A 15,091-nucleotide genomic window follows, 5' to 3' on the forward strand; every position below is an offset into this window, starting at 1 on the left:
AACTCCTTAACGTGGGTCAATATTTGCAGGTGATCCTGTAGAAATGTGTCAATATTTGCAGGTGATTCTCTAGAAATGTGTCAATACTTGCAAGGGAGTCCCAGAAGTACGTGACTATTAGCAGGGACGCCCAAGGAGTGTATCAATCTCTTCGCGGAACTCCCCTAGGACAGTGTCAATATCTGCAGTGGCTTCCCTCACCCGGACAAGTTTGGCAACCATTATCAACGAGAGGTGGTGGGAGCCAGGCAGCACAAAAACTCATGGAAAGCGTGCAGTTGTCCTGGAATGGAACTAAACTTGCCCGGAAAGATCCCACCCACTTCTCCCCCTCTGATTGGTCAGTGGCAGCCAATAGGACCTGCTGTGCGTATGAGGTTAATGGGAAGTGCAAGTGAGCGTGAGAATCCCGTGGCAGAGTTCACCTTGGGCGTGGGAATCCCGAACAGCCGGAGAGTTGGGAACGTCAACTCTGACTTTAACATGCCTCGGGAGAAGCAAGAGGGAGGCGATTTGAATCCACACCGAGCTGCAGGATGTAACCAGCCCGAGTGCCTTGGACATGGTGAGTACCTAATGAATCAAGCAGGGGGCAGGTTACCGTGGCTGAGTGTCCTGCACCGTGTCCTGGATTTCAAACTAAATTCTGCGAGGATGGTTCCCCCACCCCCCCAAACTCCAGCTGGCCTCCGTTTCCCCAGGTAATGATGGTCTGTGTGGCAGAGTAAATCCCCAGGCAAGCTCATGGGGGCAAAACATAGGTAGGGGCTGTTCAAATTTATGTTGGGTACTAGGATGAGGCGACTGAGTGGAAGACTGTACATAGGTGACACACTGAATGAGAGGGTGAAGGAAGCAGATTCACTAGCTGTTTCTAAAGCATACAGTATTCTAGGCTTCATTAATAGGGGGATACAGTACAAGAGCAGGGAGGTTATGCTGAGCTTATATAAGACACTGGTTAGACCTCAGCTGGAGCATTGTGTACAGCTCTGGGTGCCACGCTATAGGAAGTATGTGAACGCATTGGAGAGAGTGCAGAAGAGGTTTACAAGAATGGTTCCAGGGATGAGACACCTCGGTTATGAGGAAAGATTGGAGAGGTTGGGATTGTTTTCCTTGGAGAGGAGAAGGCTAAGAGGAGAATTGATAGAAGTTTTCAGAATCATGAGGGGCCTGGGCAGAGTAGATAGGGAGAAACCATTTCCACTCGTAAACGGATCGAGAACCAGAGGGCACGGTTTTTAAAGTGTTTTGCAAAAGAAGCAAATGCGAGGTGAGAAAAATCTTTTTCACACAACGAGAGGTTCGGGTTTGGAATGCACTGCCTGGAAGTGTGGGGGAGGCAGGTTCAATTGGGGCATTCAAGAGGGCATTGGATTGTTTCTATTTAAATAATGTGTAGGTTTACGGGGGAAGAGGCGGGAGATTGGTACTAAGTTAAAATGCTCAGAGAGCCGGTACAGACATGATGGGCCGATTGGCCTCCTTCTGCACTGTAACAATTCTGTGATTCTGATTAGTAAGTTTAGGTAGGAAATTGGATAAATACTTGAAAAAGAAGTATTTACAGGGTGATGGGGAAAGAGCAGGAGAGTGGGGTGATTTGGAATGATCTTTCAAAGGGCTTCACAGGCATGATAAACCGAATGAATGGCTTCTATCTGTGCTGTTTTGAGTCTGTGATTTCTATTCAACCCTGGGAGTCTGATACCAGTGCTTGTTGACATTCCTGCACTCACACTTGTCACTTTCCTCTTGCCCAAGGGCACTGATAGCGTAATACCCTTACTGCCCCCCTGGCTATGGTCAGCCAGTTTGGCACAGACTGGGAATTGGAACTAAAACATTTCTGGTCTGCCCCTTGAATAACTGAGCCATTGGGGTTCTACCAGGATTTAATGTGATTTTTTTTCTTATGTTACAGCTTGTATAGCCCAAGTCATAGGTATGGCAGTGTGACCCATGTTACGATGACTCATTGTGAGTAAATCTCAATTTAAATTGTATTCTCCTCTGTTCAATAGCGTTGAATTGCTTCTTTCTCAAGACAGGATTCAGAAGTGGAATGCTGGGAGAATAATTAATTTAGGAAATTAGACAAATAGTTGAAACAAAGTAGTCAATTTAAAAATTCTTACCCTTGTTTTAGGATCTGAAGAAGCGAAATGGATTCCAAACCTGTTTAACTATTTGCAGTTATTTATTTTAAAGGGTGATGTTGATTAAAATAAGGGCCATTTTAAAATCAAGAAGCTGGGCTCACTTGACTGGATGATGACCCAGGTAGCCACCTGGGTTATCTTTCTAGGCTAATGTGAAGAGAGGCCAGCTGCTGATTTCTGCATTACTCTTTTTGTCCAGTTCAACTGCAGATTGAAATTACTATTCCATTTCGACTTATGATTTATTGTTCACCTCTGTTTCTCCTGTAACCTTCAATCCTAGCTGTCATCAGATAATTATCATTTTTTTTATTCATTGAAAGAATACTGTGGTACAAAAGTAGACCAGAGGCTGGGAATTCTGTGGCAAACGATCACCAACTGACTCCCCAAAGCCTGTTGACCATCTACGAGGCAAAAGTCAGGAGTGTGCTGGAATACTCTCCATTTGCCTGGATGAGTGCAGCTCCAAGAACACTGAAGAAACTTGACACCACCCAAGACAAAGCAGCCGTCTTTATCAGCACCCCACTCACCATCTTAAAAATATTCACTCCCTCCACTACTGGTGCACAGTGGCAGCAGTGTGCACCATCTACAAGATGCAACACAGCAATTTGCCAAGGCTTCTTCAACAGCATCTTCCAAACCCGCGATCTCTGCTACCTATACAAACAAGAGCAGCAGGTGAATGGTAACACCACGATCTGCAAGTTCCCCTGCAACTTGCACACCATTCTGACTTGGAACTATATCGTTGTTCCTTCACTATCGCTGGGTCAAAATCCTGGAACTCCCTCCCAAACAGCACCTTGGGTGTGCTTACACCACATGGCCTGCAGCGGTTCAAGCCGGGCAGCTCAACATCACCTTCTCGAGGGCAGTTAGAGATGGGCAACAAATGCTGGCCTTGCCAGTGATGTCCACATCCCATTAATGAATTTTTTTTTAAAAAAGTGATCAATGTATTATCAACTGCTTTTGCTGGGATACCTGAACTCTTTCCATCTGTTGCAATCCGGTTATTTCTGGTAGTTTAGCAACATTTTGATGTAGTGATAAACCAATCTCTTCCAACTGTTCTGTAGGATACTTAAGGGCAGAATTTTACATCCTGCGAGTGGGCACGTGCCCGACCTGATCGGGTGTAAAAAACGCGCGAGATGACGTCGGGTGAGTGCCCCCGACATTCATCACGCACCCGCGTGATATTTCGCTCGGCGGGCAGGTGCAAAAGTCGGAAGCACGCCCACCGACTTTAAGCCCATTAAGCAGCTAAGCCCATTAGTCTGTAATTACCTGCGTTTTTCGTGGCCCACCCGACCTTCTGGTTGGTGGACGAGGCGAATCGGCCAGGCGGCCTTTACATTTTTCATGGAACTTAGTCCAAGGGCGGGATGAAATCTCCGTTAGGAAATAAAATTAAAAATCTGTCCCCGTATATTTATTTTTATGCTTTTCAGGTGCTTGATTGTGATGCATGGACTATATTTTTTTCTTTGCAGTTTTTTAGTGCTTCATTTCATTATTTGCAGGTCTACAGCTCCCTGAGACAGCTGCCTGCCTTCAGGGAGCTCTCTCTCGAAGCGCTCACCAGCACCCGCCCCCCCACCCCCGGCAGCTCTGAACTTTTCACGTTTCATGGCTGATTGGCCAGCCAGTGTAAAATCGGGGTTGAAGGCCGACCAGGGTCCGTTTCCGGGCCCTCTTGGGCCCACCCATCTCGTGTGCCCAACAACTGAAAAACTTAGGCCTAAGATCCCCTGGCAACTACCTGAAGAAGGAAGTGCAGAGAGTTCTGACCACACTTCCTTCTTCATCCAGTGCCACCAAAAACAAGCTGGTTATTTATTTATCGTATTAGTGGGGTCTTTGTGTGCAATCTAGCTGCCACATTTGCCTGCACAGCAGTAGCTGAACTTCAGTGTTGTGTGTGAAATACTTTGGAATATTTTTGAGCGATATGATTTAAAAATAAAAAGACTTGCAATTCTAAAGCTCCTTTCATGACGTTAGGATGTCCAAAAGTGCTTTACGGTGAGTGTAGTCACTGTTGTAACTTAGGAAACATGGCAGTTGGCTTGTACACAACAAGCTTCTACAAACAGCAGTTTGACATTGACTGGCTAATCTACTTTAATGATGTTGATTACAGGACAAATATCAGCCAAGCCATGGGGAAAACTCCTTCACTCTTCAAATAGTGCCATTGGGATTGTTTACACCCAACTGAGAGGGAAAACGGGATCTCACGTTAATGTCCTATCTGAAAGACGGCATCTATGACCAGTGCTGCATTCCCTCAGTACAGCATTGGAGTGCCAACCTAGATTTTGTGCTCAGGTCTCTGGAGTGGGACTTGAACCCACAATCTTTTGACTCAAAGTTGAGAGTGCTGCCAACTGAACTATGGCTGACCCTGCACTAAACTGATAAGATACTACATAATTTCTTAGCTATTTATCTTTTTTTTTTCCCTCCTGTACAGACAGACGAGGCAAACGGAAACATCTTAATCCGTCGGACTGTTGGTCCTTGAGCAATAGTAGTGAGGGTGCTTTCTCACTGACCCAACCGTTCACCTATACAGGCACCAATGGAGGTTTGAACAGGGGCCTCCACCCAAGGGACAGGAAAGATAGAAGGACTGCACCCCGGTTGTACCCACTCCAAAGGCAGTGGGCGCACACTGCCAAGAGGCCGTCAGAAGATGCAACCACTGGCAAAGCCATTGTTGGTCCAACATCCTCCAAGGTGGATTCCGTTTTTGACCCTGAAGATTTTCTTTCCAATGACTTGTTTGCTGAAAGCAACGTGCTGGCTCTGAATTCAAAGTCCAGAGGAGAGCACTCTGCCCTGTTGCTGAGAAGCCCAAACAAGGCTGGTGACACAGCCTGGGACGGTTGTACAAAGAGGCCCAGCTTTGAAGATGCCCCCACCACCCAGCAACGGAATTGGGCTGAAGGTGATGAACTGGAGGTAGATCCTCTCCCAGACTCTTACTTTGGATTACTGGGATGCACGCGTTCCCATACCCTGCCTTCTGGCCACATCAGCCAGCTGCCCGATGAAGTCCTCAGGACTATGTTCTTTTATCTGCCAGCAGGGGACCTGTATCGCCTCAGCTCGGTCTGTCAGCAATGGCAGCGTGTTATCAGTGACCCAATGGTAAACCCTGGCTTCTTCTGTCACCTGTTTTATCATAATATTCTTTTTGAAATCGCCCCTCCAATTTTCTCCTTCCTGCAGCCATTGATCCTAGAGCAGGGTTACGTCACGGACTAATGTCTGCCTGCCTGCAAATAACTTCATACAAGTACCAATTCTTCACCTGGGAGCTGAGATAGGGAGCATTTGGAGAGCTATTTAATTGGGTAGAGGAATGATGGTCTAACTGGAGCCTAACCCTGTCCTCACCTGATGCCTGCCCATGTATTTTCCAGCAGAGGTATCTGGACTTTGGGCTGATTGTCCCTTCCCACCCACCCCTCCTCCAGTACGGTGGGAGGTGATGCAAATTGTAATCCTCCCCACTGACTAGCCCAGCTGGTTAATCACAGACTGGAGGCGGATTTAACCTCTGGCCTTTTTTGCCTGCGATTCAGCCAGCCTATTGCCAATCATCACCATGAGCATGTGACTTTACCAAAATGGCTATTCCTATTGTGCTCAATTGGGTGCAGGTTTGTTAATATTGGAATTGTAACCCAGTAACAATGGACACCCCCTAGAATGTAGGGGGGGAGAGAACTGATTTAAAAAAAAAAACACATTTTGACTCCTTGGATTTTTGATCCATTTTTACTATTGGAGAAGCTGTTCTGCAATAGTTAAATGTCACCTCAAGCCTATTTTACTTTCCGACTACATTAAATGTTATCTTATGGGAATGTTTTGAGTTAAAGTAGTGGGAGCCTTGGGAGGAGGGGAGCAGATACTGAGTGGGAAGACTAGATCATGTCTGCATGATTCCCTCCACATGAAGTTCCTGATCTCAATGCTGCTGTTAGAGGAGCTCAGAGCAGGTGGCGAACATTCCCTGAAAGGAAAGACAGAGGTGGAATAGCAAAATGCATTTTTATTTCTGATGGATTGTTTCGTCTCTGAATCTGGTTTCACAGTTTGTACCGTATAAGAAGTTGTACTATCGATATAGGAAGGGAGAAGAAAGTGCGGTGAAGGAGATTGACCTGATCCTGAAGGAAAATAATATTAAAAAGGAAGATGAACTTTGTGTGTTGAATCTCATAAAGTGAGTGTTCAGAGTATCAAGCACTTGGATCCTAGCTATAGCTGTATGGGTCACTATATCTAGAATACATGGACACTTAACTGGACAAAACTGAGAGGACGTATTTATCAGGAAAGTTTGAACAGGCTAGGGCTCTTTTTTTTTTCTGAAAAAAGACGACTGAGGGGTTGAGCGGATAAGAGGCCTTTAAAGTTCTGGAATGGTTTGATAGGGTCAATGTGGAGAAAATGTCTCCATTCTGGGGGAGACCAAAACTAAAATTACAAAGAGATCCAATAGGGAATTTGGGAGAAACTTCCTTTTCCAGCGAATGGCTAGAATGTGAAACTCGCTACCACGGGGAGTAGCTGAGGCGAATAGCATTGATCCATTTAAGGGGAAACTAGATGGCCAGATAAACCCGAGGGGGAAAGAAATAGAGGGTGCTGCTGTTGGGTTTGATAGAGAGTGGGAGAATGCTCATGTGACTGCGCTGTTGATTCTATATAATATATGTAATAATTTATATTCTGTAATATATAATTCAAAATGACCGTTTTATGTCCACTTGAACTGTGAAAATGCTCTGCAGCTATAAATTTTGGGTTGCGCTTGGTAAAAGGGTTAGGTGCTGGTGATTACAGGTCTGTAGCAATTGGCCAAGAGCTGATGGTTCTAGGATGTTGCGTAAGACGCAGATCAATTTTTTAAGAAGAGAATAATCATGAACTGGAGGAGTCTCTCCCTGTGGCTCAGTAGATGTGTTCACACTGCTTCACCCACATGCATTTCCCAGAAATTATGTAATTGAATTCCAGATGTTTCTGTTCATCCATATCATTCAGCATCTTTACACTGACCCATTTCTTACCCATATGGCAAGCGTAGGAATGTTCTACTGAGCCACAGGCATAAACTCCTCCACTTCACTTCATAATCGGGCATTTGAAATGCTCATTTTGTGTCCATCTGGCCTGTGGGAAACCATCTGCGGCTACAAAGGACGTTTAATGGAGTTCTTTTTTAAACCATGAAGGGTTTTGTTAGCGTGAATGAAGAAATATTCTTTCCTCTGGCTAGGAAATTAGTGACGAGGGATTACTAATTTTAAATTGTCCCAAGAGTGGGGAGAAAGTTTAGGAGGAATGTCTACCATTAGAGGGATTTTAGAGTATTGCTTTGTTGTAGGCAGTAGTCAAAGTAGACACCATTGCATCTTATTATTGGAAAATGCTTTCTTGTCCTTTCTCCTTGAGAGAGTGTACGGTACAGGAGAATATGGGTTAGGAGTGGGATGGTGAAAGAAAGAGCAGGGGGAGCAATGGTGAGGTCGGGAGAGAGCAGCGGGGGAGCAATGGTGAGGCGGGGAGAGAGCATGAAGGAAACTCTTTATGGACAGATAACATAATCCACACTGGGGAGTTGGAAAGCACCAAGTAAATTCCAGTGTCAAGAAATGTACTTGCCCCACTCCACAATATAATCCCTCCGCAATTGTCTGATTAAACTTTTTTTTTTGTGTTTTTGTCACATTTTTTTATTTTAAAATTTAGACATATGGCATCTTTCCAGAACGGTTTGTCTGTGAACTCTGAAGCTGTCTTGAGTTGCCTTAAAGACCACCCTCTTTTCAAGCAAGCTGAAGCATCTGTGGCTCAGACGCTGTCTAATTTGGCCAAAGCAGCTGGGGTATGTCTCCTGTGCGTTCCTCTTCCTTTCTCTCATTTCGTGCAGTGCTGGCTTCTCGAGTTAATTCAAATATTGTTTTTTTTTGGGGAGGGGGCAGGGTTTTGAGGTGTATTCCTGTGCACAGTTTCCCACTCATGCACAACAACAACAATTCGCATTTCTGCAGAGCCTTTAATGTTAGAAAACATCCCAAGGTATTTCGGAGAAACAATTTAAAATAAAGCTTGACACTGAGTCATGCAAGGTGACCAAAAACTTGGTCAAAGAGGTAGGTTTTAAGGAGTGTCCTAAAGGAGGAGGGATATGGAGAGGTTTGGGGAGTGAATTCCAGAGCATAGACCAAGGCCCTGCCCCCTATTCAAGGGAGAAGTAAGCAATGAAAAGACTTATCAGGATACCAAATCTGCTCCTTTCAGATAGGCTTGCCATCCCTCAAGGATTGGCCTGAAGTCTCCAGGAATTGAAGATCATTCTCTAGAACACTGCTTTGTGCAACTCTGGAGAAAAACCATAGGGAAGTTGTTTTTTCCTTTTTGTCATTTGCTTTGAACATTTCTCTTTACCAGTTGTAAAAATATTGAAAGTGGAGGAGAAAGGCTGTTTGGCTGACAGTCAAGCATCATCCAATTGGATAATGAGTCCTTTTGCTTTACAACAAGAGGGAAAAACATATTTGACCTTGTCCTCACCAACCTGCCTGCCGCAGATATATCTGTCCATGCAGTATCAGTGGGAGTGACCACCATATGGTCCTTATGGAGATGAAGTCCCGCCTTCACATTGAGGATTCCCTCCAACATGTTGTGTGGCACTACCACCGTGCTAAATGGGATAGACCTTGAACAGATCTAGCAACTCTATATTGGGCAACCATGAGGCGCTATGAGCCATCAGCAGCAGCAGAATTGTACTCGACCACAATCTATAATCTCATTTCCCAGCATATCCCCCACTCTATCATCAACACCAAGCCAGGGGATCAACCCTGGTTCAATGAAGAGTGCAGGAGGGCAAGCCAGGAGCAGGACCAGGCATATCTAAAAATGAGGTATTAACCTGATGAAGCTACAAACAGGACTACTTGCGTGCCAAAAAGATAAACAGCAAACGATAGACAGAGCTAAGCGATTCCACAACAGATCAGAACTAAGCTCTGTAGTCCTGTCATGTGCGGTCGTGAATGGTGGTGGATAACTTAATAAATCATTGGAGGAGGAGGCTTCACAAATGTCCCCATCCTCAATGATGGGGGAGCCCAGCACAACAGTGCAAAAGATGAGGCTGAAGCATTTGCAACAATTTTCAGCCAGAAGTGCCAAATGGATGATCCATCTCAGCCTCCTTCAGAGGTCCCCAGCATCACAGGTGCCAGTCTCCAGCCAATTCGATTCACATCACATGATATCAAGAAACAGCTGAAGGCACTGGATACTGCAAAGGCTATGGGCCCTGACAATATTCCAGCAATAGCACTGAAGACTTGTGCTCCAGAACTTGCTGCTCCCCTAGCCAAGCTGTTCCAGTACAGCTACAGCATTCACATCTACATGGCAATGTGGAAAATTGCCCAGGTATGTCCTGTACACAAAAAGCAGGACGTATCCAATCTGCCTATTACCGCCCCATCAGCCTACTCTCGATCATCAGTAAAGTGATGGAAGGGGTCATCAGTGGTGCTATTGCTTAGCACTAACCTGCTCACTGGCGGTCAGTTTGGGTTCCATCAGGGTTCCACCAGGTCAACAGTGATGGGGGAAAGGAAATGGGTGACTGGGGGAGGGGAAAAGATGGGGGAGCACATGAAAAGCTGAATCAGGACCATGCTGTCCAAATCAAAAGTGAAACAACAGTCGTGGTGGGTGAGATCAGGTGCTGCTTCATTACAGCTTTGGTTCAAATATGGAAACAAGCTGAACTCCAGAGGCGAGGTGAGAGTGACTGCCCTTGACATCAAGGTAGCATTTGACCGAGTGTGGCATCAAGGAGCCCTAGCAATGAGAATGGGAGTCAATGGGAATCGGGGAAAACTCTCCTCTGGTTGGAGTCATACCTAGCACAAAGGAAGATGATTGTGGTTGGAGGTCAGTCACCTCAGCTCCAGCACATCTCTGCAGCAATTCCTCAGGGTAGTGTCCTTGGCCCAACCATCTTCAGCTACGTCATCAATGACCTTCCTTCCATCGTAAGGTCATAAGTGGGGATGTTCGCTGATGATTGCACAACGTTCACTATTCAGGAATCCTCATACTGAAGCAGTCCATGTCCAAATGCAGCAAGACCTGGTCAATATCTAGGCTTGGACTAACAAGTGGCAAGTAACATTCACGCTACACAAGTGCCAGGCAATGTCCATCTCCAATAATAGAAAATCTAATGATTGGCCCTTGACATTCAATGGCATTACCATCACTGAATTCCCCCAATATCAACATCCTGGTGGGGGGGGATTACCATTGACCAGAAACTGAATTGGACCAGCCATATAAACACTGTGGCTACAAGAGCAGGTCAGAGGCTAGGAATCCTGTGATGAGTAACTCACCACCTGACTCCCCAAAGCCTTTCCACCATCTACAAGGCACACATCAGGAATGTGATGGAATACTCCCCACTTGCCTGGATGAGTGCAGCTCCAACAACATTCAAGAAGCTTGACACTATCCAGGGCAAAGAGCCCACTTGATTGGCACCCCATCCACAAACATTCACTCCCCCCACCACCGACGCACAGTAGCAGCAGTGTGTACCATCTACAAGATGCACTGCAGGAATTCACCAAGGCTGCTTAGACAGCACCTTCCAAACCCACGACCACTAGCATCTAGAAGGACAAGGGCAGCAGACACATGGGAACACCACCACCTGGAAGTTCCCCTCCAAGCCATTCACCATCCTGACTTGGAACTATATCGCCATTACTTCACTGTTGCTGGGTTAAAATTCTGGAACCCCCTCCCTAACAGCACTGTGGGTGTACCTACACCACAGGGACTACAGCGGTCCAAGACGGCAGCTCAGCACCACCTGCTCAAGGGCTATGAGGGATGGGCAATAAATGCTGGCCTAGCCAGCAACACCCACATCCCATGAATGGAAAAAATAATTGGCGTAGGAAGGCAGTACGTGATAAGGATGTATGCGTTGGCTGAATAATAGCAAGAGCGTGGAGCAGGTCACGCGATGAAACCTCCAGGGTTGCATTTGGAAAAGTCTACATCAGATAGTGAATGGTACAAACTTGTGTTGAGCATTGCTTAACTCGCTAACCACATAATGTCCTAGACGGATCAAAGAAAAACACTCATGGAGGCGGGGGGAAAACTCCGGGAAATTCCAACGTCCCAGTGGCTATTGAAAAAGGTTCCCAAGCCCATTAGCGCTGACTAGAATCATTCCCTTCTGAACTGGAAACACTTTCAGCTCTCAGGAACTTTTAACATCATCTTTGAAGAACTGTAGAATTTGTAACAAATTCTTACACGACATTGTGGTTGTCCGTTCCAAAGGGAGGTGACACTCTGAAAAGAACTATTTCCTGGTATCTCATCCAGACAGATTAGGATCTGGAATTCACTGCCTGAGAGTTGTTTTTTCTTTAATCTTTCATGGGATGTGGGTGTCGCTGGCAAGGCCAGCATTTGTTGCCCATCCCTAATTGTATTTGAAATGACCAGGCCAGGCGATTTCAGAGGGCAATTAAGAGCCAACCACATTGCTGTGGGTCCGGAGTCACTTGTAGGCCAGACCAGGTGAGGACAGCAGATTTCCTTCCCTAAAGGACATTAGCAAACCAGATGGGTTTTTACGACAATCGTTGATAGTTTCATGATCTACCATTACTAAGACTAGCTTTCTATTCCAGATTTATTAACTGAATTCAAGTTCTAACAGCTGCCCCAGAGCATTAGCCTGGGCCTGTGGATTACTAGTCCAGTGACATTACCACAACGCTATCGTCTTCCCCCAGTATGCTCAAAGCAGAGTTAATCATGGCTTTAAAAAGGGAACTGGATAAACCCCTGGAAAGAGAGAATCTCCCAGGCTGTGGGAAAAAGATAGGGGATAGGGCCTAGCTGAGTTGCTCCTACAAAGAGCCGGTTCGGATACGACAGTCCGAATGACCTCCTCCTGTGCTATAACCATCCTATGATTCTAATCCAACATTTCCAACATGGGTTATATGCCTGACCTCTAATTCTACCGTTCCTCTCCATCGAAATAACTTATACAAGCTGTGTTTACTCTCTCCATTTATTTTACAAGCCTCAAGCAAATTTCCTCTAAGCCTGTTTTCTCTAAGGTAACCCTAACTCTTAGAGTTGTGTCAGGCTAGGAAATTATTCTGCTCCTCCTCCATACATTTGGGTTGTTACACAGTGCATATGGAGCAAATCTTGCACAGTTCAGTAGAATATGCAGCACTGAAAAAGGCCATTCAGCCCAACCCATCCATGCCAGCACTTATGCTCCACCTAAGCAACCTCCAATCCTTCCTCATCAAACTCAATCATCATTGCCCCCTATTCCCTTCTCCTTTCTTCTTAAGCACAGTTATGTTAAAGCTTTAGTTAGCCTAAATTTAGTACTCATCATTTTCAAACTCTGGTGATAATAGTGCAGCCTAAAACCCTTTTTCTTTCAACCACCCCAGACTACCTGAGAATCTGTGATGAGTGCTATTGCCCCGGAGAGAAGATTAAAGAGAGATTTGATAGAATTGTTCAAAATTCTGAAGGGTTTCAATAAAGTAAATAAGGAGAAACTGTTTTCAGGGACAGAGGAATCGATGAGCAGATGGCAGAGATTTAAAGTAATTGGCAAAAGAACCAAAGGCCAAATGAGGAATTTTTGAGTTTTTATGACCTGGAATGCACTGCCTGAAAGGATGGTGGAAGCAGGTTCAACAGTGACCTTCAGAAGGGAATGGATTAATACTCAAAGGGGAAAACTTTGCAGGGCTCTCTGGAATGAACAGGGGAATGGGACTATTGGGATAGCTGATCTGTAACAGGCATGATGGGCTGAACAACCTCCTTAAGCACTGTATCATTCTATGATTCTTCTCTGACCTCTTACGTCTAACAGATACCCCTGTATGATATAAACATGCCTGGAGTTCCCTATCTACCTAGGCTCTAAACTCTCTAAATCTCTCCATCTCTCTACCTTTCACTACCCCTAAAGATGCTCTTGAAGCTTCAAAAGCAAGCTTTTGGTCACCTGTCCTAGTATTTACTTGTGTGGCTTGATGTCCAATCTTGTTTGGTAATTGCTCCTGTGAAGCACCTCGGCATGTTTTTTTCACTATGTCAAAGGTGCTACACAAATGCAAGTTGTTGTTGTTGAAGTGGAGGACCGCCGAAGACTGGGATGGACAGTATTCCAGCGAGGAATCATCACGTGCTGGATAGGCGTGGATAACAGAAAACAAAATAAACCTTCAAACACTTCTCTCTTTTTATACAAATGTTAATTCTCTTACCTATTGAATGCCCAATATTTGTTCACACCCTTCCAGTCCACTCCATGATGTCACTGATCAGCATCAAAGACAAGTAGGGATTGAGATATGAAACTGGTTCAAGAGCTGAGCTGGAGATGTATGTTCATGGAAGCCACAATATTGCTCAGTTACTCTGCATCCATAAATATATAGAGAAAAAACATGTCACATGTGTATGTTTTTATATCATCCAGACTACACATGTGTGGGCGGTACTGGCTGTGATCGTTCTCCTGTCCTCTAGCGTAAAGGACATCCAGGGAGTGATTTCCTGTCTCCAGCAACCCCGTTCGACTCTGCCTCGAGCAGAGGTGACGGAGATCCTGTACTGCATGGCCACTTTGCTGTTTGCCTTGAGGGAGAGGGGCATCAATATCAGCAGCAGGTAGGGACAGGACTCCGATTATGGTCCCCTTTCTATAGCTTCTAGTGCCTGCTACAGGCCTTGGTAGCTGTTTATAGATCACATCATTCACTTCAGATGAACTATGTGCAGCTGTAGAGATGGGCAAAAGGAATACTCCCTATTCCTTGTGATTCTTGAATTGCCTTGTACATCCATCCTATTTCCATCGCCCACGTGTAGGAGACTGTTGGTTCCTGCTTTCTCTCCCTTTCCTCGTGATGATAGAATCTTATTATTCCCATCTTGATTGGCACCTGCTGTATTTTTTCTTTTAAAAAAAAGAATCTCTTCCACTTACAAGGATAAGAGCATAGGAACACCAATACCCGCAAGTTCCCCTCCAAGCCACACACCATCCTGACTTGGAAATATATCGCCATTCCTTTACTGTCACTGGGTCAAAAATCCTGGAACTCCCTTCCGAGCAGCACTGTGGGTGTACCTACACCAGATGGACTGCAGTGGCTCAAAAAGGCGGCTGACCACCACCTTCTCCGAAGCATTTGGGGGATGGGCAACAAACGCTGGCCTTGCCAGCAATGCTCACGTGCCAGGAACTAATTAAAAAAAAAACATAGGAGCAGTGGGTGCCCGAGGACCACAGCTGAGAGCTCAGGCCATCTTGTGGCAGGATTCCCCCTCTGCACTGATGGACTGGAAGCTGTGACTGCGTGGATTTTTTGAAAACATCATAATGCCCTGGTATGCGCCTCCATCTTGAGGCACCCTTGGCAATCTCCTGCCTGCCCGAGCAGTGCCCATCTCTCCCAGAGGGGCTCCTGGCAGGATATTGCTGGTGGGTCCTCTGGGCCTATAGCCCTGAGGAACCCTCCTGCCATCTTTAGACAACAGCCCGTGGAATTGGCCAGTTAAGCTGCCTCCTGCAAGATTGCGTCGGTGAAAATGGTCCTGACTCCTGAAAATAAACAATCGGCAGAAGCTTCTGTCAATTGAAAGTGCAAGGAAAATGGCGCCGCCGGTTCTTCAGTTGGTAAGTGCATGACCTTGTTGGCCTGTGCCAGGCGGTGAAAGTAACAGTTTGCGATTCCCGGTCTGTGGTTAAAAATGAATTCAATAAGAACTGGTTACTTGGGCTG

At 45.7% G+C, this 15,091-nt stretch overlaps 1 protein-coding gene across 1 annotated transcript in view; it reads left to right on the forward strand.

The window, feature by feature from the left end:
* Nucleotides 1-1,932: 1,932 nt before the first annotated feature.
* fbxo18 (F-box DNA helicase 1) overlaps nt 1,933-15,091 on the forward strand; it is a 47,764-nt gene continuing 34,605 nt past the window's right edge. The window contains exons 1-5 of the mRNA XM_078553031.1: nt 1,933-1,983; nt 4,654-5,333; nt 6,287-6,417; nt 7,950-8,085; nt 13,783-13,973. Coding sequence (XP_078409157.1) covers nt 1,974-1,983; nt 4,654-5,333; nt 6,287-6,417; nt 7,950-8,085; nt 13,783-13,973 — 1,148 coding nt within the window. The 5' untranslated portion in view covers nt 1,933-1,973. The remainder of the gene's footprint in view (nt 1,984-4,653; nt 5,334-6,286; nt 6,418-7,949; nt 8,086-13,782; nt 13,974-15,091) is intronic.

This window comes from Cetorhinus maximus, chromosome 12, assembly GCF_964194155.1.
Source record: "Cetorhinus maximus chromosome 12, sCetMax3.hap1.1, whole genome shotgun sequence".
NCBI classification, from domain to species: domain Eukaryota; kingdom Metazoa; phylum Chordata; class Chondrichthyes; order Lamniformes; family Cetorhinidae; genus Cetorhinus; species Cetorhinus maximus.